The sequence below is a fragment of the Ovis aries genome, chromosome 15 (genome assembly GCF_016772045.2).
Source record: "Ovis aries strain OAR_USU_Benz2616 breed Rambouillet chromosome 15, ARS-UI_Ramb_v3.0, whole genome shotgun sequence".
NCBI lineage: Eukaryota > Metazoa > Chordata > Mammalia > Artiodactyla > Bovidae > Ovis > Ovis aries.
Window position 1 is genome coordinate 51135312 of NC_056068.1, and position 26826 is coordinate 51162137.

At 36.7% G+C, this 26826-nt stretch overlaps 1 protein-coding gene across 7 annotated transcripts in view; it reads right to left on the reverse strand.

The window, feature by feature from the left end:
• FCHSD2 (FCH and double SH3 domains 2) overlaps positions 1 to 26826 on the reverse strand; it is a 254775-nt gene that overhangs the window by 36124 nt on the left and 191825 nt on the right. For 4 of the 7 annotated variants that reach the window (XM_060399995.1, XM_004016298.6, XM_060399996.1 and 1 more), the window contains exons 10-12: positions 24028 to 24123; positions 8930 to 9046; positions 5975 to 6079 (exon numbers count right to left, since the gene is read on the reverse strand). In XM_060399995.1, the coding sequence (XP_060255978.1) occupies positions 5975 to 6079; positions 8930 to 9046; positions 24028 to 24123 (318 nt within the window). Of the gene's footprint in view, positions 1 to 5974; positions 6080 to 8929; positions 9047 to 22727; positions 22800 to 24027; positions 24124 to 26826 lie in introns of all 7 variants that reach the window. The other 3 variants (XM_042233211.2, XM_060399994.1, XM_042233213.2) reach the window with 1 other exon arrangement.

Here is a 26826-nt window from a genome sequence, read left to right on the forward strand (position 1 = left end):
GAAACAATGGAAACAGTGACAGACTTTATTTTTGGGGGCTCCAAAATCACTGCAGATGGTGACTGCAGCCACGAAATTAAGACGCTTGCTCCTTGGAAGAAAAGCTATGACCAACCTAGACAGCATATTAAAAAGCAGAGATATTACTTTGCTGACAAAGGTTCCATCTAGTAAAGCTACGGCTTTTCCAGTAGTCATGTATGATGTGAGGTTGGACCATAAAGAAAGCTAAGTGCCAAAGAATCGATGCTTTTGATCTGTGGTGTTCGAGAAGACTCTTGAGAGTCCCACAGACTGCAAGGAGATCAATACAGTCAATCCTAAAGGAAATCAGTCTTGAATATTCATTGCAAGGACTGATGCTGAAGCTGAAGTGCCAATACTTTGGCCACCTGACACAAAGAGTTGACTCATTAGAAAAGACCCTGATGCTGGGAAAGACTGAAGGCAGAAGGAGAAGGGGATGACAGAGGGTGAGACTGGATGGCATCACCAACTCAATGGACATGAGTTTGAGCAAGCTCCAGAAGATGATGAAGGACAGGGAAGCCTGGCATGCTGCAGTCCATGGGGTCACAATGAGCTGGACAGGACTGAGCGACTGAACAGCAGTAAGATAGCTTGCTGTGCTAGAAAACAAATTAATGTTAAAAGACTAACAAGAGTAATGTGAAAAGGACACAGAAGTCAGCTTAAATGGACTCTCACTGGCCAAATTTAGATAATATGGGGCTTAAAGCAGGACAACTATAATATTAAAAATACATTAAATGAATAAAAATCCATAATAAATTGAAAGTACATAAAGTGGGACTCCATGAGGAGACACAAAGAGTAAGTACTATGGAAAGAATGTCTACCATGGAGCTGTGAACTGAAAAATTCCCAGAGATTGTATAGGACTGAAAGATGTTGCAGTTCTACCCAGCCAGAGCTGAGAGACCAGAGACCTTGTTGGATTCTCAAGGAATAAGAAGAAATGGCAGAAAGGAGATCCATTAGTAATAAGGCTGAACTAGACCTACTGGAAAGGCTACTCTAAACCAATCTAAACAGAGCTTAAAAATAAGTCTTGAACAGATCTAACTGATCTGCAGGTCAAATTGAGCTTGCTGCCCAAACAAAACTCAACAGGCTTTAACAGAGGAAAAGAGAATCCAGACACTCAATAGCCAAACAGTCACTATTTCTCATATTCAGTGAAAAAAAAAAAGTACTAAATATTTGAATAAGAGAAAAATACAAGCCACAACCAAAGGAAAAATCAGTCAGGAGAGAGTCAGAAATCATGGAATGAGTAGATGAGAACTTTAAAGTCACTTTCATAAATATACTTAAAGGACATCATGAAAATAAACAAGAGTGAACTGGCAGATATAAGGAACCAAACCGAACTTATAGACCTAAAAATGTAATATCTGAAATAAAAATTCACAGGATAGCCTTAATAGCAAGTTATAACTACAGAAGAAAAGATTCATGAACTTGAATACATAACAACTCATCAAACTGAGATTATGATAAAAAATAAGGCTGGTAAAAGTGTGAGGTGATCTTTATATGTGATGTGTTAGACAATATCAAGTGATATATTATTCATGTTGTTGGAACTGAACTAACCTATTTGACAGCAGATCATTTGTTGCCTGGTCACAAAAGAATTTTTGGGATGACAGAAATATTTTCTATCTTGGTTGTGGAGATGGATATATAGGGGTATGCATTTGTCAAAGCACATCAGAATGTTTACTTGAAATGGTTACATTTTATGTATATTATACCTTAATAAAATTGATTTTTAAAATTCCATGACATTGTAATGATACTTAAGAAAGGGAGAAAAAGACTCACTGGAGGTGACTAATACTTGTCAATTGCAATGGAAAAAGAAAAAAGAACTTTAACAGTGGAAAGATTTGGTAGTACCACCTAAGTTGAAAGTGACTATTCTTAGCATCAATTGCGAGAAAACTTGATAAAAACATACTATGATGAAAAACAGTATCATCTATAAAGTAGTCTTGCCTAAAATAAGACTATGATCAGGCCTTTAAACTTGCAACTTATAGCACAGAAATACACTCATAAATTTTACACTGTAAAACATTAATAGTTGATTTAGCATGTTGAAAAATACTCTTCATCTTTTTTGTACATTTGAAAAATATTCACATTAAAAACTGAAGAAAGTGATTAGTTAAGAGGTCTACCAACATACTACATTGTAAGAGTACAGTATCACCTCACAATAAACAAGTCTGAAGGTAATATAAATTTGGATATATATGATTGGAAATTTTGTTTTTATAGCAGGGTCACCCTTAGCATTTCATTAACCTTGTAGCAACGAGGACTCAGGGGCTTCCCACGTAGCTCAGTGGTAAAGAATCCACCTGCAACGCAGGAGACACAGGTTTGATCCCTGGGTCGGGAAGATTCCCAGGAGAAGGAAACGGCAACCCATCCCAATATTCTTCCCTGGGAAATCCCATGGACAGAGGAGCCTGGTAGGCTACAGCCCATGGGGTCACAAAAGAGTCAGACACAACTCAGTGACTAAACAACAATGAGGCCTCACATTTTATGCAACCGAAGTTTTTATACTTCTCGTATAGCATTATGGCAAAGATCTTACCATTTCCCAGTCTTTGAGTACAAAAGTGACACTGTAATTTTGAATTACTCAAGTACAAGAGAATTGTGTCCTGAAACACAAGTCATGTACAGTTTCCAGAAAGGGCATTTAAAACTCCTAGCTTCTTGAAAAGCTATCTTAAAAATGGGTATGATATGGGCGGCTCAACAGTAAAGAATTTGCCTGCAATGCAGAACACACAGGAGACACAGGTTTGATTTCTGGGTCTGGAAGATTCCTTGGAGGAGAGCTCCAGTATTCTTGCCAGAAAAATCGCAAGGACAGAGAAGCCTGGTGGGCTATGGTCCACAGGGTTGCAAAGAGTCAGACACGACTGAGGTGACTGAGCACTAGCATGTCAGATCAAGAAGTGTGTATCTGTATGACAAAGTGAAGTGAAGTGGCTCAGTTGTGTCCGACTCTTTGCGACCCCATGGACACCAGGCTCCTCTGTCCATGGGATTTTCTAGGTAAGAGTACTGGAGTGGGTTGCCATTTCCTTCTCCGTGACAAAAGACATTTCAAAAAATTCAAATACCTAAATACCAGATTAAGAAAACTCTTTAAAATTTTAATTTGAGCTATTGCCTCATTTCAATTCTTAAACTAGGGGCTACAAAGAGTAGCACAGCTAGTAGTCATAGAGATCATAACAGTGTAACAGTAATTTTGTTCATCAGTTTACCTGTAGTATATTCATCAGAATCTGGCACACAGCAGACACTCATTAACTGTTTGTTAAACTAATCAAAGAGTCCAACCCGAAATTAACCAGCCAGTAATTATTTAATCACTATACAACCTCTATTATACTGTTCTTTGGAAATAGTAATCTATTGCTATTCTTTAGAAAAGCACAGGCCATTTACATTTTTAATTTCTTATGACTGGAAAAAAAGAGTTTAATCTATTAATGAGTACCATAAAGGTTTCTATTCTAATTAACAACACTAAATGGAAACATAATATAGAAAAGATTGGATAAAGCAGATTAACCAACAAGGGAGGGCAGGATTCATGTTGTAGGAGTTAAACACCAAACATAAAGGATATAATGGATTTTTAACTAGTTTCTTATCCCTTCTGTTTCAGTATTTATAGTAAAGTAAGTAACTGTTGAATGGAAAGAGAAAATCCAATGCAAATGATATATAGGCAGAAGAAAGAAAAAGGAAATCTATTGAAACTATCACTGTCAATTCCTATGAAGGCTCTCACGGTCTAGCCCATAAAAAAATCTCATCATGACAATACTGCAAATAATCCCCTAATACTACCCTCATATTTGCCATCTAATTTTAGTTGGGTTATTTTTTGTAACTGCTAAGTGGAAATCAAGTGAGAGATCATTTTATAAAAGTGGTAGGATTAACTGCATTTCACAGATATGAAAAACAGATAGTGATTCTGGCATTGTGGTTTTTAGCATATTCCATATTTCTGATTAAAAAATTATCTTTGAGAATGCAGACTTACATACTAGTATTAGGAGAGATGAACATTCTGTTGTGTGAATCTCACTTCATATTTTAAGCTTTACAAACACAGGCCAGTTTAGCACATTCATGGAAATAACAGGTCATTCAACCTAAATGCAGACTTTGTGTGACTGATACCTACTACTGCTATTACTGGAGGGCATGGTGGAGGTAGGGTACCAGATGGTGACACTATGGACAAAGTCTAGAAAAGGAAAATACAAGAGAGAACACACCCTTCAGAAAACTTCTGAGACTTGTCCTGTCAAGACTCTAAAATTGACTTCACCCAGAGTTTGGAGAAACATCAAACAAGAAAAGCTCTTCTACACAAGCACATGTGTCTCAGACTAGGCAAGAGCCTGCCAATGTACTTGGCCAGCACCCTAGGGCAGCTGTTTAGCCATGACCTTGAATTCAGTGAGGAAAAGGGCTATTTATTGTGCACTCTGCTCTCTTTACTATGGAGGCTGTGGGTCACGTGCTAGGAATAAAGGCGAGCTGGTGTTGCTGGGGCTTCTCCAGGCCAGGTAGAAAGCAAGCCTTGTCTGGTTCAGATCACTTCCATGGGTGGTGTCACAAACACACTCATATTCCCTGTCCTTGCTGATGCTGCCTTTCTGCTCACCACCAACCCCTACTCCTTGCCCCAACTCAATCACTGAAACACTTCCTCAAACTAGAGATCTGAGAGAGTGTTTGAAAATCACTAGTTTAGATTAATGCTCAATCCAACGCAAGAAGTACTTGCACAGAATCATATGCACTTACAGTGCTGCACTAGATCCTGGGCAACTTATTCTGCCACTGGGCATAGCTGACTGTTAGAAAGTATTTCCCAGTAGCAAGCTCAAATCTGCCTTCTTCCTACCTTCTTCTTTCAGTTCTAGCTCTGTCTCTTGAGGCTGCAGGGCACAAAACTGTGCCATCTGTTTTTCATCTGTCAATGCCCATCTTAAGTTTTACCTCTTTGTATTACCTGCCCTAATTACTTCTCCCACAGCAACCCCTGTGCCCTTTGGTTTCCTTATGTGTAGACCACTCCTTGGCACTTATGCTTTAGAGTCTTAACTATCTTGGGCATTCTTTCAGCCTTTCTAATAAGAACGTATTCTCACTGAGGGCTGGACACTCTTAGTCTTTTTTTTTAATATCTACTTCCATATCCCTTTACTATGATGCATTGGATATGTAACTAAATACAAATGAGCAGGGGTCCTCCATGAACTGGTCTTAACCATGATGACTTTCCTTACTTTGTACCACATCTTCTTACAAAAATCTTCTATCCTAATCAAATCCAACTGCCAACTATATCCTATATCTTTCTCCTTTGCAAATAACTTTTCTTTCCATCTCAACTTCTCCCTCTCTAGGTCACAGGATATTAGTGTATGGTACATGAACTTCTGCACACTACACATAAAATGTGTATTTTTCTGTGGTAGAGAGGGTTTTATACTGTCATATAATCCTCAAAGGATTCCATGACTTCCCAAAAGATTAAAATTCAGTGCTTTAACATTTTTTTTTTTTTTTTGCCTTGTCTGCTTAATCAACTCCTGGCACTGAATGTACGTGGATCAGTTTCTGTACTATTAATCTTTATGTGGCCTAATTCTTTTGCTATTTAATATTTATTTAATATTTCATGATTGTAAACCCATCATAGTGGGCTTAGTGTCTTTTTGCTATGTGTACTATCTTGTATGAAGCAGACACTTAAAGATAATACTCTGGACACAGATGGTGAATCATCCTTCAAATTGGTCAGTGTATAGAGAATGGATTCTAAAGGTCCACATTGCGGCTGTGATACTGCTGGAGCTGGGCTAAACGCCACAACTAGCTCCCACCTCACCTCTGCTTTACGAATATTTTCTTTAGCTTCATCTATTTTCTGTTCCAACTCTGTTCGGTTTTGTTCTGATACTGAAACTCCATGGCATTCCAGATCATCTAGAACCTATTAAAGAAAATAGGAAAATGATAATTGTTTTCTATTTTTCTCTTCATTAAATGACTAGAACGTCTAGATAATGTTAAAAACTTTAGTGACAAGTTTCCATGATTACCTGTTTATCCTTTGTTTCCATTTATTTATTTGAAAAAATTTTTTTAAAAGCTCTGAAGTAATTACAGACTTACAAGAAGCTGCAAAAGTAGGACAGAGAGTCTCTTCACCCAGGTTCCCCAACGGTAAAAACCTGTCTAACTACCGTATAAGATAAAATCCAGGAAACTGACATTGGCACAATCTATAAATCTTATTTGAATTGCATTTTTTTTATATGCACACCTTTAACTTAAAAATTACATGAATATAAAGCACTGCTTCCAAACAACAACTAATACAAAATGGCAAAAAGTCTATTGTAGCTTCATACCCTACCAAGTGTTCCCTACTTCAAAATAACCACTGTCCTGTCAATTTACTTGCATTTTATCAAACCATTTATTATGTATTTCCCATGTACTTTGCCCAGTTTTAAAAAATAATGAGATCTATCAAACGTGTCTAAGAAACCTTTGTGTGTTTGTACAAATAGACTGACATCATTCTCTAATCCACTGTTTCAATAATTCAACTGTGTCATACTTTATTTACTCTTACTTTACTGCCATTTGAGTTTTCAAATTTCTCAGTATTATAAATAGTACTGTACTAACTACCTGGGCTTCCCAGGTGGCTCAGTGGTAAAGAATCTGCCTATAACACAGGAGATGCAGGTTTAATCCCTGGGTCAGGAAGATTCCTTGGAGAAAGAAATGGCAACCTACTCTAGTATTCTTGCCTGAAAAAATCTCACGGACAAAGGATACTGGCAGGCTACTGTGCATGAAGTCACGAAAGAGTCAGACTAGACTTTGCAACTAAACAAAAACAACAACAGCCTAGTCAATGACTCTTTGAACATATGAGAATATTTATCTAAGGCAAAAACATAAAAGTAGAAATTGTATATTTTTACAGACATTGCCAAATTGCTCACGACAGGCTGTACTTATTTTCCTAGTAGTGTGTAAGAGCACATTTCTCTACATTTCACCAACACTGGATACCATCAATCTTTGAAATTTTAAAAAGATTATCTCATTGTTTCAACTTTTGTTTCTCTGTAATAGAGTATCATTTCATATCCTCTATTCATTTTTCTAATTTTCTGTCTTTTTATTATTATTTAAATATATTTCCTTCTAGATATGAGTCCTTTTTCTGTTATTTATGTCATAAATATTTCCTCCCATTCTACTGCCTTTCTCTTAACTTTCAGAAGACCTGTTGTTTTACAGAAAGTTTTAGCTTTTATGTAGTCACATTCATCAATCATCTTCCTGTGTATTTTCTGGGTTTTGTGTCTTACTTAAAAAACCATTTGTAATATGACAAAAATATTCTTATTCTTTTTTTTGTTCATTTTCAGTAGTCTTGTGTCTAGCACTCAGGTCTTTAATTCTTTTGAAATTTACCTTGTATATGGCAGAAGGGAGAGATCTAGCTTTATATATTTTTCCAAATACACAGATAATTGCTATAATGCCATTTCCTGAGTAAATCCTTTACTCAAAGATTTGATATGCCTTTAACAAGTTTTTATTATGAAATATTTAAATACACTCAATAGACTAGTGTATTTTAAATACACTAAAATACAAAAATAGTATGATGAATTCTTAAATATCAATCTCCAAGATTCACTAGTTAATGAAACTTCTCCACATTTGTTTTACCTATTCTTTATTTTTCTGTGCTAATAGAAAAGCATTTTAAAGCAAATTCTAGACATCTTGTCATTTCACTCCTACATGCTTTAGTAAAAGTTTCTAAAAACTTAAAAGAAATACAACCGTAATACCATTATCAGACTTCACAATAATCCCTTGGTCACAATAATCCCTTGATCACCTTATATGCTGTTCATCATTAAAATTCCCTGCTTGTATAAAAATGACTTTTTATAGCGTTTTTTCAAATCAATATCTAAAGGTCCACATATATACAGATCATTTTCTTTGATACATTTGTTAACTCCTGTAAGATGCTACAGTTTTAATTACTATAATCACTACTGCATCTTTCAGTATGTGCTAAACTACAAACATCTCATTATTATTGTTACTGGCTATTGCTGTTTTGCTGTTTTGGTCATTAAGTTGTGTCAGATTCTTTTGCAACCCCATGGCTATAGACTGCTAGGCTCCTCCGTCCATGGGATTTCCTAGGCAAGAATACTGGAGTAGATTGCCATGCCCTCCTCCAGAGGATTGTCCCAAGGCAGGAATCGAATCTACTTCTCCTGCTAGGCAGGCAGATATCAGACACATTTTAGGATCAGATTTTGAAGTTCCTTTGAAAATACTTTTAAAGTTTCACTGAGATTTCACTGAAATTACAAATAAATTTAATTAAAAAAATTTTTAAGTCAGAGAAAGACAAATACTATATGTTAGCACTTATATGTGGAATCTAAAATACAAAACAAACTAGTGAAAATAACAAAAAAGAAACAGATTCACAGATACAGAGAACAAACTAGTGGTTACCAGTGGAAAGAGAGAATGAAGCAGGGGCAAAATAGGGGTAGAGGATTAAGAGGTATAAACATGCATAAAATTAAGATGCTATAGGGATATACTGTACAGGTATTTAGTAGATAGTGGAAAACATTGCTGAGTGTTGAGTTATAGGAAAAACATCTATCGGATATTTTTCACACAATAAAATTCAACTCCTTAAACTGGTTTGATGCTTGACTTAAGTTAGATATAACCTACTTAAAGTTAGATATAACCTACGATTCTCTATTGCACTTACCCGTTGTTGGTGAACAATAGTTTTGTGCTCCCGTGCCACACGTGTGGCCCATTTCCGAGCCTCTTTGTTTAAACTGTGCTCTTCTGTGGTCCCTGTTTCTGATTCTAGTTGTCGGCTCTACAACACAAGCGAGAACAGAGGGAAAAGTACTGTTATCCTTGTTGAAATCACCACCATTTTGTAGGTAGACCAGAGGGCCTTCATTTAATCAGCACTCAAAATAGGAGGCATGCTCCACTGCTGTGGAAAGCAATGTCTCATATGTCATAGGAGATTAGCAGAAGACAAAGAGGATGGTATAAAAACCATAAATGACCGCAGATTTTTGTCTTCCATTGCTGAACATTAAAGCTTCATCTCTAATACTGTAGCGTGATCCATTTTGGGTGTGAAGAAAACTAAGCTAAGCAAAAAAGAAAAAGTATTCATGCCAACTTACTATGACACTAAAGTAGTTGCATAGACAAAACGGAAACAATTTAATAATTTCAGTGGGATTAAAAAAAGAATCACTGGATAGAAGTGAAAAGAAAAAAAAATGATACAATAATAGCAACACAACCTAACCATCCTCAAAAATACTGGGGTTTAGTTACAGGTCGATCACCAACTTACCACCAAACCTTAAGCTAGCTTTTGTCCTTCTTCTGGGCTTTACTTGTCACCTCAAAGATAGGGATGCTAGAGCAAATGATCACAAAGAACAAACTGCAAAATCTAACTAAACGAGAGTTAATAGTTAACCCCTATTATGCAAGGTACTGTGGCAAGTGCTTCACGTAACTTCTATAACAATGTTATGAGATGGGTCACATGGTCATTCTATAGAAAAGGAAACTGAGGCTCAGAGATCAACTTCTGATTCCAGGATAAGAGCTCTTAATCATTAAACTGTTTTACCTTCTTCTAAACAATGAAGAATTCTTAAAAAAACAAATTTATTAAAATTGGATTAAAAATTTAATATTTTGGGGAGGGATTGTAGGCAAGGTTGAAAAACCTTTTCTCTATGCAGACATTTCAGCTAAAGCTAGATTATGTAATGATAAATGAATTGAAACATATCGAAATCTAACCAACTTTACATTTATACTTTATACTGATTCATTCTTTGGGCTATTAGGGAATTATATTTGGTTTGCAAAAGGATCTAGGCATTTAAATTCATTTCTGTACTCAGAAGCCAAGGTTTAAAATGTTAAACCCTGAATGCAGAATGGAAATGTAATCTATAGGATGTATGGTAGAAAGGTATACTCTGAAGAGCTCAGATTTTTGAGCCAGACAGATCCAGTTTTAATCTTCTCTATGCCATTTACTACCTTTATGATCTTTTGGGTTGTTAGTTAATCTGTGTTTTAGTTACAGCTGAAATTGGTGAAAATGCCATCTATCTCAAAGGGGTTATTTAGGACAAAATGAGGTCATATTTTAAACATTTTCTTATAGCATATGTGTAAGTATCCAATAGATAGTAATTGCTAAAGACCCAAAAGAAAGCTACTTGAAACAAAAAAATTAGCATTATTGCTAATAAAAAAATCCAAATAATTCCCAGGTTCTTGATAGCCCAAATAATGAGTCAAAAACAAGGCTGAAGATATAATGAAAGACTGAGATCCAAAAAGAATGAACTTGTAGAGCACAGAGTAGATGAGAAAGGAGGCAACTAACAGAGAACTTTAATTTTTATTACTGAGGCACACTGTAGGAACTGGTAAACAGGTCTAAAATGTGTGTTGGCTGCATAGCCAACTTGCCCACACAGAATCTATACCTTTTTACAGAGTACAGAGTATTATCTGTGCTTGAAAGCCGTGCTTTTTTTTCTCATTCCCTATGGGTTTACTATTACTCAGAATGGAGTGCCAATGATCAGGATAGATCACAAATACCACTGACCAGGACATGTGATTTTGGGATCTTCTGGGCAAGGAATGACATGTAACAAAAATTCAAGTAGATTGACTGCTTTCATGAATTCTGAAATCAAGCCATGGAAAAACATGGCTAACTATAATACAGTTCTAGACAAATGAGAATTCCTTATAAGGAAAACACAGGCCAGGGTACTAAACAATACATAAAGAAATGTTCTAATGCCACTCCCACAAATAAAGGTCAATATAATTAGAATCTAGCCATGAAATTAAAAGACGCTTACTCCTTGGAAGAAAAGTTATGACCAACCTAGATAGCATATTGAAAAGCAGAGACATTACTTTGCCAACAAAGGTCCATCTAGTCAAGGCTGTGGTTTTTCCAGTGGTCATGTATGGACGTGAGAGTTGGACTGTGAAGAAAGCTGAGTGCTGAAGAATTGATGCTTTTGAACTGTGGTGTTGGAGAAGACTCTTCAGAGTCCCTTGGACTGCAAGGAGATCCAACCAGTCCATCCGAAAGGAGATCAGTCCTGGGTGTTCATTGGAAGGACTGATGCTGAGGCTGAAATTCCAATACTTTGGCCACTTCATGTGAAGAGTTGACTTATTGGAAAAGACTTTGATGCTGGGAGGGACTGGGGGCAAGAGGAAAAGGGGACGACAGAGGATGAGATGGTTGGATGGCATCACCGACTCAATGGACGTGAGTTTGAATGAACTCCAGGAGTTGGTGATGGACAGGGAGGCATGGCGTGCTGCGATTCATGGGGTCGCAAAGAGTCAGACATGACTGAGCGACTTAACTGAACTGAACTGAAAGATCACTACCTTTTTAAGATGGTAGTATCAGTAGTGGTTGATTCCAGGAAAGGATCTGTTAGTAACTGCTTCTTTTTAAAATGGCGGCTAATTTAATCTTGATGATGTGATCACTCATCTAGAGCCAGACATCCTGGAATGTGAAGTCAAGTGGGCCTTGGAAAGCATCACTACGAACAAAGCTAGTGGAGGTGATGGAATTCCAGTTGAGCTACTTCAAATCCTGAAAGATGATGCTGTGAAAGTGCTGCAGTCAATATGCCAGCAAATTTGGAAAAGTCAGCAGTGGCCACAGGACTGGAAAAGGTCAGTTTTCATTCCAATCCCAAAGAAAGGCAATGCCAAAGAATGCTCAAACTACCGCATAATTGCACTCATCTCACATGCTAGTAAAGTAATGCTCAAAATTCTCCAAGCCAGCCTTCAGCAATATGTGAACCGTGAACTTCCTGATGTTCAAGCTGGTTTTAGAAAAGGCAGAGGAACCAGAGATCAAATTGCCAACATCCGCTGGATCATGGAAAAAGCAAGAGAGTTCCAGAAAAACATCTATTTCTGCTTTATTGACTATACCAAAGCCTTTGACTGTGTGGATCACAATAAACTGTGGAAAATTCTGAAAGAGATGGGAATACCAGACCACCTAACCTGCCTCTTGAGAAATTTGTATGCAGGTCAGGAAGCAAGTTAGAACTGGACATGGAACAACAGACTGGTTCCAAATAGGAAAAGGAGTACGTCAAGGCTGTATATTGTCACCCTGCTTATTTAACTTATATGCAGAGTACATCATGAGAAACGCTGGACTGGAAGAAACACAAGCTGGAATGAAGATTGCCAGGAGAAATATCAATAACCTCAGATATGCAGATGACACTACCCTTATGGCAGAAAGTGAAGAGGAGCTAAAAAGCCTCTTGATGAAAGTGAAAGAGGTGAGTGAAAAAGTTGGCTTAAAGCTCAACATTCAGAAAATGAAGATCATGGCATCCGGTCCCATCACTTCATGGGAAATAGACGAGGAAACAGTGGAAACAGTGTCAGACTTTATTTTTTCGGGCTCTAAAATCACCACAGATGGTGACTGCAGCCATGAAATTAAAAGACGTTTACTCCTTGGGAAAAAAGTTATGACCAACCTAGATAGCATATTCAAAAGCAGGGACATTACTTTGCCGACTAAGGTCCGTCTAGTCAAGGCTATGGTTTTTCCTGTGGTCATGTATGGATGTGAGAGTTGGACTGTGAAGAAGGCTGAGCACTGAAGAATTGATGCTTTTGAACTGTGGTATTGGAGAAGACTCTTGAGGGTCCCTTGGACTGCAAGGAGATCCAACCAGTCCATTCTGAAGGAGATCAACCCTGGGATTTCTTTGGAAGGACTGATGCTGAAGCTGAAACTCCAGTACTTTGGCCACCTCATGTGAAGAGTTGACTCATTGGAAAAGACTCTGATGCTGGGAGGGATTGGGGGCAGTAGGAGAAGGGGACGACTGAGGATGGGATGGCTGGATGGCATCACGGACTCGATGGACATGAGTCTGAGTGAACTCCGGGAGATGGTGATGGACAGGGAGGCCTGGTGTGCTGCGATTCATGGGGTCGCAAAGAGTCGGACACGGCTGAGCGACTGAACTGAACTGAATTTAATCTTTAGCTCATACTTTTAATACTTTTCCTATATTTCTTAAAAATATGTTAAAATATATAAAAGAACAGTAACATACATAGGCTATTCAGAAATAATTAAAAAAACATTGTTATTTTCCTAAAGCAGAATATGAGACTAAAAATTAAATACCAAACAACACAGTAGATTAGCTCTGGAAAAGTTTACTTATTCAACTTGATTATTTTTAAAGAGGCATATATTATAACATAACGATTCTCTGCATAATAGACAAAAAATAGTTCAAATTACAAGATGAAGAGAAATGCTATAAAAGGAATTTCCTATCGACTTTTAAATGTAGGTTAGGTAGTTTATTAGTCTGTCAGTTTGGGTTATTTGATAACTGAGGTCAACTCACATGATTCTTGAAATTTTTGGAAACATGAGATTTCAGAAATCATGCAAGCTTTAATAAAACATTTCAGAAGCAGACAGATCTTTTCCTGGAAAATAAATGTCAATCTAAATACAAGCCTATGCTTTTGAGTACTCTTCTTTCTGGTTGGGATAACTACCCCTATCTTTTTTGGTCCACAGACAAATTTCCAGTTATTTTTCAAATCTCAGTTCAAGTCCACATTCTCTGTGAAATCTTCCCTGATATTCCCAGACAAGACTCAGGGATTCCTTCAGTTTAGACATATCTCCATTATATTAATTTGTTCATTTGTAAGACAGCTACTATGTGGCTGCTGTCAGGCTAACATAACATTATACTGCGACTACTGCACATATGTTTCTTCCTGTTTGTCTTCAGGCAATATGAGGCCCTAAAGGATGCATTCCTGGCATGTAGCACCATGCCTAATAGTACACAGAATGCCCTCAGTAAAGGCTGGTTAACAAATATAACCTAAAGTGAGGGGCAGGCCACCAGATTATTAGTATGGTGCCTTCAGGAGTGATGAGAATAACATACTGAATTGGAATCAGTTTCTAATGGATAAAGGAAAGTATTTTGTGTGGAGAAGAACAGGATGAACAGAGGAGAAAGAGGACTAATAGTAAATTAGTGCCGTGCATTTTAATCCAGATTCTCAAAGCTCACTTTAGGACTGAGATCCCTCTGCTCTTGTAAAATAAAAGATCTCTTTTTTCATGTTTAAATTCTCACTACAAAATCCATTCAAAATGGATGGCTAAGGAAGGAATTTTTTTTTTTTTGGGGAACCCCAACTTAAGGAATTTTTATACATTTTATGAAATTTATTTTTCTTTAAAAAGTAGCCATTGAATCTGAAGTGCATTCACTCCTCAAAGAGGCCTGGGTATGTCACTCTGGCTCATACACTTAACTTCCTCTCTGGGCCACAGCTTTCTCAACTGAAAAATCAAGACATCTCTAGATGAGATGAAATCCCAGATCCTTACCAGTGCTGCAATTAAGAGAACAAACAGGCTCACGCATTGGCTGTAATCAGAGGGAACAGTGTGTTTCTCTGCAGAAGAGACCGAGAAATTATGTCATTCTATTGCTACTGTTCTCTGCTCCAAATTTCTTCTTAGCATTATCTGAGAGGATAGTGTCAAGAGCAGAAGGGCCTCTGTAAAGATTATTAAAATATTCTAAAAACCTATTAATTTACTTGGAATTTTTAATTTATGACATAATTTTAGGATGTACTGGAGATGAAAACCATAAAGACAAACCATGGAAGGTGCAGGATGTCAAATTTCTAAGATGGTTAGGGAGTATAAATAATGCAGATATTAAATATCCATGATGCACTACTGAATGAGAAAAAATAGCTTAAATTCAAGTCTATTAATAATCTACTTATAAAAAAATCTACTTATAAAAAGTTGTATATCCATTATCTAGGTAAGTATATATCTACAGAGAAATGTTCAGAAGGATATTGGCCAAAATGTTACCCGTGGTTGCCTCTGAATAGTGAGGGTTTAGGTGAAAAATTTTTTAATGCTTTTTTATAATTAGAAAACTATAGAGCTATTTTAATTCTTAAAAGGGTATCATTTATTGAATATTTAAGCTCTGTGCTTAAATGTGTGTTTTACATACATTTAGATCTCAAAACAATACTAATAGAGACTATTCTCAATTTATAGGTGTGGAAATCTAGGCTCAAAAAAGATATATGTCTCTCTAAAGCCTTTTAGCCAGTAAGAGTTAGATCCAGAGTTTGTGTTGAGACCTCTTGAGATTCCTGCTATCTTTTTATGACCATAGAGAGAGAGAGAGAGAGAGAAAGTCACTCAATCGTGTCAGATTTTTTGCGACCCCATGGACAGTCCATGGAATTTTCCAGGCCAGAATAGTGGAGTGGGTAGTCTTTCCCTTTTCCAGAGGATATTCCCAACCCAGGAATCAAACTCAGGTCTCCCTCATTGCAGGCAGATTCTTTGCCAGCTGAGCCACAAGGGAAGCCCATACTTATATGACCATACTGTCTATTAACTGTTCTATTTATCTAACACTGATAACATAGAGAGAGTGATACTGAAAAAGACATTGCTAAAATACAAATTTCTTTTCAATGAAATTTTGGCTAAGCTTTTACTGAATGCTAAGAAATTAAAAGACACTTACTCCTTGGAAGAAAAGTTATGACCAACCTAGATAGCATATTCAAAAGCAGAGACATTACTTTGCCAACAAAGGTCCATCTAGTCAAGGCTATGGTTTTTCCTGTGGTCATGTATGGATGTGAGAGTTGGACTGTGAAGAAAGCTGAGCACTGAAGAACTGATGCTTTTGAACTGTGGTGTTGGAGAAGACTCTTGAGAGTCCCTTGGACTGCAAGGAAATCCAACCAGTCCATTCTGAAGGAGATCAGCCCTGGGATTTCTTTGGAAGGAATGATGCTGAAGCTGAAACTCCAGTACTTTGGCCACCTCATGCGAAGAGTTGACTCATTGGAAAACACTCTGATGCTGGGAGGGATTGGGGGCAGGAGGAGAAGGGGACGACAGAGGATGAGATGGCTGGATGGTATCACTGACTCGATGGACGGGAGTCTGAGTGAACTCCGAGAGTTGGTGATGGACAGGGAGGCCTGGCGTGTTGCGATTCATGGGGTCGCAAAGAGTCGGACACGACTGAGTGACTGAACTGAACTGAAGACATCTTTTGGCTTAAACTAATACGTCAAGAATATTGGAAAATGTGGGACTTCGCTGGTGGTCCAGTGGCTAGGACTTCGCACTTCCACTGCAGGAACACAAGTTCCATCTCTGGATGGAAACTAAGATTCTGTAAGCTGCACAGTGTAGCCAAAAAAAAAAAAAAAGATTTTTTAAAATTTAATGTTGTTTTTAGAAAAACAAAAGTCAAACCATTTCAAGAGTTTAGGAAGGCTTTCAGAGCCTAGCAATGTTACTTTCAAAAATCACCAAAAAAAGAAAAAAATCACTCATCTTTTTAGAAAGTAATATTAAAGTCTTTTCAAAATTTGTAGTTATTAAACAACTTTAAAGAACTACACTACAAAAAAAATTTTTTTTGGGGGTGGCTGCTCCTGTGGCTTGCGGGATCTTAATTCCCTGACCAGGGATTGAATGTAGGCCCTCAGCAGTAAAAGCAAGAGTCCTAACCACTGGTTTGCCAGGGAATTCCCTTTCTGAATTTCCTTTCTGTCCTAAGGCTGAAGAACTTAATACAGTCCTCTCTGAACATCTGACAGTAGACACTGCTGATTCTAGAAAGGGACACTCATGTCTACAATCAGAATCTTTCAATTTGGATATTATTGCCAGTATATGTACAGGACAATGGTATCTTTCTATCCATCATGAGTATTTTCCATAAATTCTCTACCACAATGTGTTCATGCTAATGAGTCAATGCTAAATGTAATATAAGATTCCCATCAACAGAAAGAGCCACTTATAACAGGTAAATGCTCTGCATGATATATTGATCACATATAGATGTTTTTATAGACAACGGCATTTGAAATATATTTATTTATTTGGTTGTGTTGGGTCTTAGTTGTGGCACATGGGGTCTTTTAGTTGCGGCATGGTGGGTCTAGTTCCCTGACTAGGGATGGAACCCAGGTCCCTTGCAGTGGGAGCACTAAGTCTTAGCCAATGGACCACCAGGGAAGTCCAGACAAGGACATTTTTGCTAAACACTTATTTTTAAACAGATGCAAAAATCGCCCCACTTAAGTGAAACTTTAATATGCAAAATTCTAATTATAGCAAGCAGTTATCTTATTTAATATAACTGTTAATCTATAGAAGGTGGAATTAAATGTCAGAAGTAGCATTTTAAATAATAGGAAAAGATCAGATATTTTGTTAGCTCTTTTCTTTTTTTCATCATTTCTGTGAAGACCTTATTACTTGCAGTTCAGAGAAGGTAAACAGGAAAGGGTCCTCTCATCCCCACCAGGAAGTTTGAGGGAAATGTTCCCTTAAGGTTTTCCTGCTTGTATGTGTGCCGTGTGTGCAGCTGCTTCAGCCATGTCTGACTCTTTGTGACCCCATGAACTGTGGCCTGACAGGCTCCTTTGTCCATGGGATTTATCAGGCAAGAATACTGGAGTGATTTGCCATTTCCTACTCTGGGGGCTCTTCCCAACCCAGATATTGAACCCGTATCTGTTGCGTTGCAGGTGGATTTTTTTAACCACTGAATCATTGCCTGCTTGTATAGATCATACTTATCTAAGTTTTGTGGACATGCAAGTTTCTTGTATTCTTTCCCAGGTTAACTTTGTCATTTGTCACATGATGTAAGGAAATGCTCCCTAAGTGTACACAACACTAGTTCTGATAATGGAAGGGAGACACACTGAGATGTATGCAGGGCAGAGAGGTGCTAAGCAAAGCAAGTCATGTACTTTTAAGAGGAATAAGAATGGACAGTAACTATTAGCTAGTGCCTACTTTTTATTCCAGACATATTGCCTTTTAGCCTTAAAAATTTCTGAGAGGTTGGTGAGTTATCCTTTGTAGAATAAAACAGGAGAGAAAATCCCAAGGAACTTCCAGTGATCAACTTAGTAAGGGAGTTGAAAACTGGAGGCCATGACTACAAAGTGTTATCATATTTCATAATCTTGGTAACGTCTTCTATATTTTATATTTAAGTATTTCCCATAGTAATTTGTGATACAACCTAAAAAAAAAAAAAGAAAAGAAAAAGAAACATGCTTGTCTTGAGGACAGGAGAAAAAAGGCTGTCAACATTTATTTTCTCTCTACTATGTGCCAGGCATTGAGTCAAGTCTAATTTTCAAACTCAATAAAGTACAGTCATTTCATATAAGGAAGCTGAATCATAGAGGTTCAGTTCAGTTCAGTCTCTCAGTCATGTCCGACTCTTTGCGACCCCATGAATCGCAGCACACCAGGCCTCCCTGTCCATCACCATCTCCTGGAGTTCACTCAAACTCACATCCATTGAGTCGGTGATGCCATCCAGCCATCTCATCCTCTGTCGTCCCCTTCTCCTCCTGCCCCCAATCCCTCCCAGCATCAGAGTCTTTTCCAATGAGTCAACACTTCGCATGAGGTGGCCAAAGTACTGGAGTTTCAGCTTTAGCATCATTCCTTCCAAAGAAATCCCAGGGTTGATCTCCTTCAGAATGGACTGGTTGGATCTCCTTGCAGTCCAAGGGACTCTCAAGTCTTCTCCAACACCACAGTTCAAAAGCATCAATTCTTTGGCGCTCAGCCTTCTTCACAGTCCAACTCTCACATCCATACATGACCACTGGAGAAACCATAGCCTTGACTAGACGGACCTTAGTCGGCAAAGTAATGTCTCCGCTTTTGAATACAGTATCTAGGTTGGTCATAACTTTTCTTCCAAGGAGTAAGTGTCTTTTAATTTCATAGCTGCAATCACCATCTGCAGTGATTTTGGAGCCCATAAAAATAAAGTCTGACACTGTTTCTACTGTTTCCTCATATATTTAACCTCTATGAGGTTAAATAGAGGTTAAATATATATAAATATATAAATAAAAATAAATACAGCCAGCACATAGCATAGCTAGGATTTGACTCCAAAGCCCATGATTTCTCATTGTACAACACCTGCATGAATCTCTAACACAAAGTTATTACCCATGTGACAGCTGAATGACTTTAAACATAGAGATTCTGATAAATGTACTTGTAAAATCTCTCTCACAGAATTTACATTTATCCTTCTTTAGGTGGGGGGGAATTTTAGGGTACCTTCCATATCCTTCTTAGAACAATCTTATACTAAAAACTTTCATTTCAGTGAAGAAAGATGAACTTTATTATTTCTAGAAAGATTTTTGCCTTTCAGGTATCATCTGATACCAGGAGATACAAAGAAGGGATACCTTGGAAATCAGCAATTCTATATGGAAACAGAGACATATAAATCTTTCAGTATTAACCATGAGGCAGCTACTAAATTACTACATCAGATGGAACTTGCCATTGATCACTGGCACTTATAATCATCTCAAGGTTAAACTAAGATTCCTAATTTAATTCTATGGCTGTATAGAATAGATCATTGTGACGTTAGAAAATAATTTTGGCTAGTTCCCTTTGGTATATCACTCTAAAACATGACTTAAAATAATCATATATTAAAATAAAATGAAAAGGAATTTTGATGTACTAGCAGATAAAAAAAGATTAAGCCTAAGAAAAAATAAATAACTCAATAACAATAATAACAACAATAAAAAACAAGAAGTGCAATACTTTCAACCCTTAACTAAATCCCAGTGGTTATACTGTGACTATTTTCAACTGTACATTTTTTACTTTTGTAGGGAAAATATTGGAATCTGAAATGGTTTATATTAAAAACTTTTCAGAAGAAAATAATTTAAATTTAATCATGATGATGACTTTAAAAGTCCTATGGCTTTCCTAAATTTATCTTATCTAAATCTAGATCAAATATTTATTGACTACTCTTACTCTTCTCTATATAAGGCAAGGGCATATACAAATTTTATGTAATAAATATCTATTGGGTGAATAAAAATGAATGTGTTAAATCCATAAGGAACTCAAAGTTCCTAATATAAATTATAAAATCCAAAATAAAATAAAGGAACAATACTGTCCTGCAGAGGGAACTTGTTTGCAATTATCACATGGCTGTCATACTTGAAAAGATTCCATAGTTACCATATGTAAAACTCAAACACAAAATCTGGTTGCAACCTACATTTACAGTGTTGTTCAACTTCTTCACCATACCAAACCTACTTGCTATTTCAAATACCGTAATGCATTTTCAAGCTTTTCTGGCTCTAATACTTATTAGCTGAGTGATCTTGAGCAAATTTCTTAAACATAGTTTCCTAAACTATGAAGATTAAAAACAGCTCCTAAAATATAGGATTGTTGGGAGGATTATTTGAATACAAGAAATTCAATTAGAAAAATGTCTAACATGAAATAAACCTTCAGTGAATGTCACTTATTATTATTATCATTTTAAATTGTTATTTTCACTTCCCAGCATGTTTTTTTTTCAGTCCTGCAGAGTAAATTTCAATTCCCCTTCAAGATCTAATCCATATTAAGACACACAATCTGATAAAAAAAAAACTAAAGATCTGAACAGACATTTTATCAAAGTAAATATATGAATCACTAATAAGTCATAAGAAGATATTCAATATCATTAGTGATTAGGTTAATGTATATCAAAACTGCAATGAGATTCTATTTTATATCCTCTAGGATGACTATAAGCAAAGAGACAGATGATAACAAATGGCAGTGAAGACATGGAGAAACAAAACACCCATACAATGGTAGGCAGAAACACAAAATGGTAGCCACTTTGGAAAAGTTTGACAATTTCTTAAAAAGTTAAACGTAAGTTACCATACAATTGATTCAGCAACTCAAGAGTAATGAAAACATATTCATATATTAACTTGTACACAAATATTAATATTAGCATTACTGATGATAGCCAAAAGTGGGTAACAACCTAAATTTCTATCACTGATTAACAGATAAACAATATGTAGTATGTGGAATACTATTCAATAAAAGGGAACAAACTATCAATACATTCTAAGACAAAGATGAACCTCAAAAACTTGCTAAGTGAAAGAAGCAAGACATAAGAGACCACATATTGTATGGTTCAATTTATATGAAATGTCTAGAGAAGGTAAACCTATCAAGAAAGAAAATAGGTTATAGAGATTGCCTGCACAGGGGATGGGAATATGGATTAATAGTAAATGGACATGAGGGATCTTACCAGGGTCATGAAAATATTCTAAAACTTATTTGTGATGCTGGTTGCACAATTTGGTAAATTTACTAAAAACCAGTGAATAATACACTTGAAATGGGTGAATTATATGATATATAAATGTCTCTATAAATTTGTAAAAAAAATTATACCACATCAGGATGCATTAATTGTACTCATCAACGGACATCAAGAGCATTTTGTCAGGTACAGCACTTGCCTGATTATATTTTACTTATTTGTGTACATGTCAGTGAGCTTCTTGAGTTTGGGCTCTTCACATATAGTAGCTATCCTCAGCATCTGTCTGAATGACTGACATCCAGATAGATACAGTAGGAACTTAATGTCTGTTGCACTGAAATGTGCTCCAGAAGAGGATAGGAACAATAGCAATTTCAGAAATAAAACAGAAGATAGTGGCAATTAGTCCTTCCTACATGCCCTACATTTAACCAGCAGGAGAACTAAGTTAATGGGGCACTGACTGGTGCTCTCCACTCTGTGACAGGCTTAGCATTACCAACTCCAAGAGGAAACCAGAAAAGCAAGTAAACAATGGTTCTGTTCTCATATAAAAGAACAGTACTAGTCTATACTGGGTAAAAACAATTACTTGGGATTTTATTTTTTGTGGGCAATATGAATACTTAAATCTAAAACAAAACAAAAAGTATATACAACAAATTTTACAGGTAAAAACATTTTCAAAATGATTATTCTAAAACTTTCAACAGTTGAAACAATCTGGGATGATTTTTATAAATGTGTGAGCATTTATTGTTTTCCATTATGAAGAGATTAATTGCTCCCCAAGTGCTGAACATTTCTTCCCTGAAAACACAGTAGCATTTAGAAAGAACATTAAACCGCAATTAGGATGTCAATGTGTCGTTAATTCACTGTATGACTCTGGACAACTCTCTTTTCCTTTTTAGGCTTCAGTTTCCTCTTTAATAAAGGCAAGATTAGTTCTAAGGTTCTTTCCAGCACTCCTATTGAGGAAAACTAAGATGCTTCAGACAAGATGACAAATGAGAAGCTCAATCTTTTCACTATAAAAAGGAAAAGAAATTCCTAATATATAAAGGAAAAGGAAAGGCCCCAGCTTATGTATTCAGTAGCCCTTTACACATATATTTATAACTTTCATCCCAATACCAGGTCCCACCCTTCTTTTAACATGCAAACCCACATACCCCATCCCTCCCACCCCTGACCCATACCCCCAAATACCTCAGCTATGGTCATTCTCAGAGCACTGACAGGGGAGAACTCAATATCCACCAGCTGGGCAGCTTTTAAACTCTGCCCAGTACAGATTGCACAAGGACAGAAAACAGCATAGAGTTAGAATTGTAAGGCAAACAGGGACACAGAGCTAAGAACATTCAGCACAGCGTTTAGAAACAAAGAAGGATTTAGGGTTGTCATGGGGCTTCAGATGAGTGAGATCAGTCCTTATCAGCCTCATTTTCCTGAGGAACCTGGGAAAAGATGAAATAATCTCAAATGGGTCACAATTTTAAATCGAGCTTGGCAAACTTGTCCATACCCTGAATCCTCAGGACAATGCCTCCAAGTTGTTAAGCAAAAGCTGATAGATTAAAAAAAGGCACTACTAAGGGAAAAGGTTAATAACCTAGAGGGAAATCCTGATTTCCTACATTTCTTTATATAGCCACGAACAGGGCTACTTTAAATTTAGTAGGAAAAGTAATGAAGATACCTCCAGCAAAGGTTTCTATTAAACTGATGCCATTAAACTCTGCTATCATAAACTCCCCTGGTCTTGAGTCTAAGTTTACCACAGACTTTACCAGTATAACTTGACTTCCCTCTTGGCTTACCTGCATTGAGACAGTGTGCTAGATATGTGCTTTCTTACCTTATAGAGTGAAATACCTTGTAAAAATGTTATTAAATTAGTATTCTGGTTCTTTTTTGTAAAATTCAAAAATGGCTATTATTTTTCATAGAGAAAAACTCAAGGATAAAAGTATATGATTAATGTTTGCTTTTTATACGTTGCCAGTTTGGCATTTGTGTTAATACTTCCACAGTCTAAGAAATCTGAAAGGAATTATAAAGGGCCTATAATTTTTAATAAACCCAGTAAAATATTTGTATACACATATTCATTATTCTATTTATTAATTCTATTCTGGTTAAAAAACCACTGGTTTCTTCGGAAGGGTATATATGTGAAGAATTTAATAAATAGAAAGTATAAATTTACATCTGAATTGAAAAAAATTTCTTGAATATTTTTCTCTTCTTCCCTCAGTTCAGCTTTCAGATTTCCAGTAACTTGTTTTATAATTTAACCCTACTAAGTAGAAAGTTGTTAGCATAAAGATGTTGGGTGTGTTAGTCATATTTTAGAAAGGAATGTCACAGTTTCTCGGCATCCTTATAGTTTTGTTATAAAATTGAGATATACTCAGTCTTTTTTGTCTGTCGATTCCAAAGAGAACAGTTATTGAAGCACAAACAGCTTAAAAATAAATAAAATGAAAATCTGGAATTCCCTTACAGTATCACTGTCACAAGGCTGGAACTGGAAGGGCTGGGGTTTGTGAAACACAGCATTCTCTTGTAAAAACAGCTGAAGATTATAGTCTCGTACCACCTAAAGAGAAAATAAAATATCTTTAAGTCTTTAACAAGGTTACAATGTTCAATAATTGCATTTTAAAAGTTTAGGTTTTTTTCTGTAGTTTTCAAAAAATGAGAAATCATCCAGTACTACATGGTCCAAATGATTATTACAATTTTTTTCATTTCATTTATTTTTAAAATTTGTATGTATTTATTTGGCTGCATCAGGTCTTAGTTGAGCATCTGGGATCCAGTTCCCTGACTAGGGATTGAAACTGGGCCTCCTGCAATGGAAGTGTGGAGCCCCAGCCACCAGGGAAGTGTGCAGCCCTTTCATTTTGGATAATAGTTGTTATCCTTGTGCCCCATTTTCTTAAGAATCTAAATATGGAAAGTACTAGGTTAGAAACTAGCCCAGATTTGGGGACTCGACAATATGTACTATTTTAAGACTGCAGAAAGATGGCTATTACACAAGATGTTATTCTTTTGAATGGGGATAGGTAGCTGCAAACAGGGAAGCACATCAGTTTTTTCTAAACCAGTTCTAAAGTTTTGTAGGCCTCTTAAAGTTTCCTGCCATCTCCTAGGAAACTGCCAGATAACTTTATACACAGCACAAAATAGTATTTTTCTAGTATTTCTTGCCACATTTCTAAGGAAGTTATATTCCAATTACCATCTTAAAGCATACCAAGAAGAACAGACTAGAAAGGCTTTATAGAGAAGAAAAATTCTGATACACAGATACTAGCAAAACAAATAGCACTGAAGAGAGCCCTCTAAAAAAAAATTCACTGTTATATTCCCTAGGAGAGTGGAAACCAGCAACATTTGACTGCACAGAAATCCAGTTTCTAGTGTGCTACACTGCTTACCCTTGACTTGTCTTTCATCTGCTAAAGTTCATTAAACCTCTGCCAAAAGATGGGCAGAAGGAGGAAATAAAGTTTACAGCAATCTTTGGCTATACTTTAGTAGACCTGGGAAAAGAATTCATTCAGGAGATGGAGAAAGTAGGAGGTATATTTTGCATTTTACTTACCAGTACATCCCAATTCTCTATTGTTTCCCTCCCCTGCCTTCAACAACCATTTACTGAGAGAGTTTACCAGGCCTAATATTAAATGCAGCAGAGAAGGGGTTATACACAGAGGAATAAATATGAATAAACAAAGTTAGTATCTTCAAGGAATTTATAATCTAGAAACTTGGACAATTAAACAGATTACACAGTTAAAACACACTAACAAAGTACATAGAAGGCACTAGGAGACTGCAAGTGCTGTTTAATCCAGACTCTGGGGTGGGGGAGAGGGAGGAGTGATTGGAAATATGTGGTCAGGGAAGGCTGGCTGAATAAACATATTCTTATAGGGAAATGTGTTTTTTCTTTTCCTGGATTCCAGCTTCAAGCTAGAATAACTGAGAAAGCTCCTGATACAGTCCTGAGACATAGCCTCACTAGTCACCATGCAGAAAAAGCTAAGAAGATCATCCTTCTGGTTGCTAAACCTAAACCCTGAAGCACAACAAACCCAACTTCCTTCCTTCCTTTCTTTCAAGAGGGAGGTATTAATCTTTTAAAAAATTTTAACTTTTTGGTATGGAATATTTTAAAGAGAAAACAGTATAATGTGTCCCCATGTACCATCAACCAACTTCTAAAACACATCAATTTTTGTTTCATCTAAAACCCACCTACCCCTTCCACCTTCTGTTAAACTGAAGGAAGTCTTAGACATATTATGTCACCTATAAATATTTCAGTGTAATGTCTAAAAGACAGACTTTAGAAGACGTATATTAAAATGTACAATAAACATTATAAAACAGTAACTGTTTAATTTTTTGTCTATGTTTTTCACATTAGGGTCACAATATGGTTCCTACAGAGCATATGGATGATGTTGCTTAGGTTTCTTTTCATATATAGATTTCTTGGGACTTCCCTGGCAGTACAGTGGTTAAGAATCTATGCTTCCAGTGCAGAGGCTGCAGGTTTGATCCCTGATCAGGGAACTGAGATTTCACATGGCACATGGTGTGCCTCCTCCCGACCAAAATCACATATGTTTCTTCCTCCATCTCTCTCACCCACCTCACTTGCAATTTACCTGCTGAAGAAACTGAGTTTTTGTTCTGTAGCTTCCCAAAATCTGAATTTTGTTCTCTCCATCCTTGTAGTGTTCTATTTCCTGTGTGTCCTGTAAATTGATGTTTCACTGCATTCACGTTTATTGTCTCATTTTTTGGGCAAGGTAGTGTTTACTTCTGTAAGGAGGCTTGCCTCTGACTTGCCTCTTTTTGCTATTAACAGCTGTAGTGGGCTGAACGAATGGTGGCTCTCCAAAAGAGAGATCCCTGTCCTTAGCACTGAACTTGTGAATGCTACCTCATTTGGAAAAAGGCCCATTGCAGATATAATTATTAAGAATTTTGAGATTAGGAAATATTCTGGATTCTGTGGTTGGGCTCTGAAAGTAATGATAAGTGATGTTATTATAAAAGACAAACAGAAGGAAACAGACAGAAGAGGAGCCAGTGAGACAAGAGGCAGATATTGGAGTGACGTGACCACAGACAAACAAAAGTCTGAAGCTATCAGAAACTGAAAGAGGTAAGAAACCGATTATCCTTTAAAGCCTTTGGTGGGAGTGCAGCCTTGCTGACACTTTCATTTCTGACTTCTGGCTTCCAAAACTGAGAGGGAATAAATATCAGTCATTTTAAG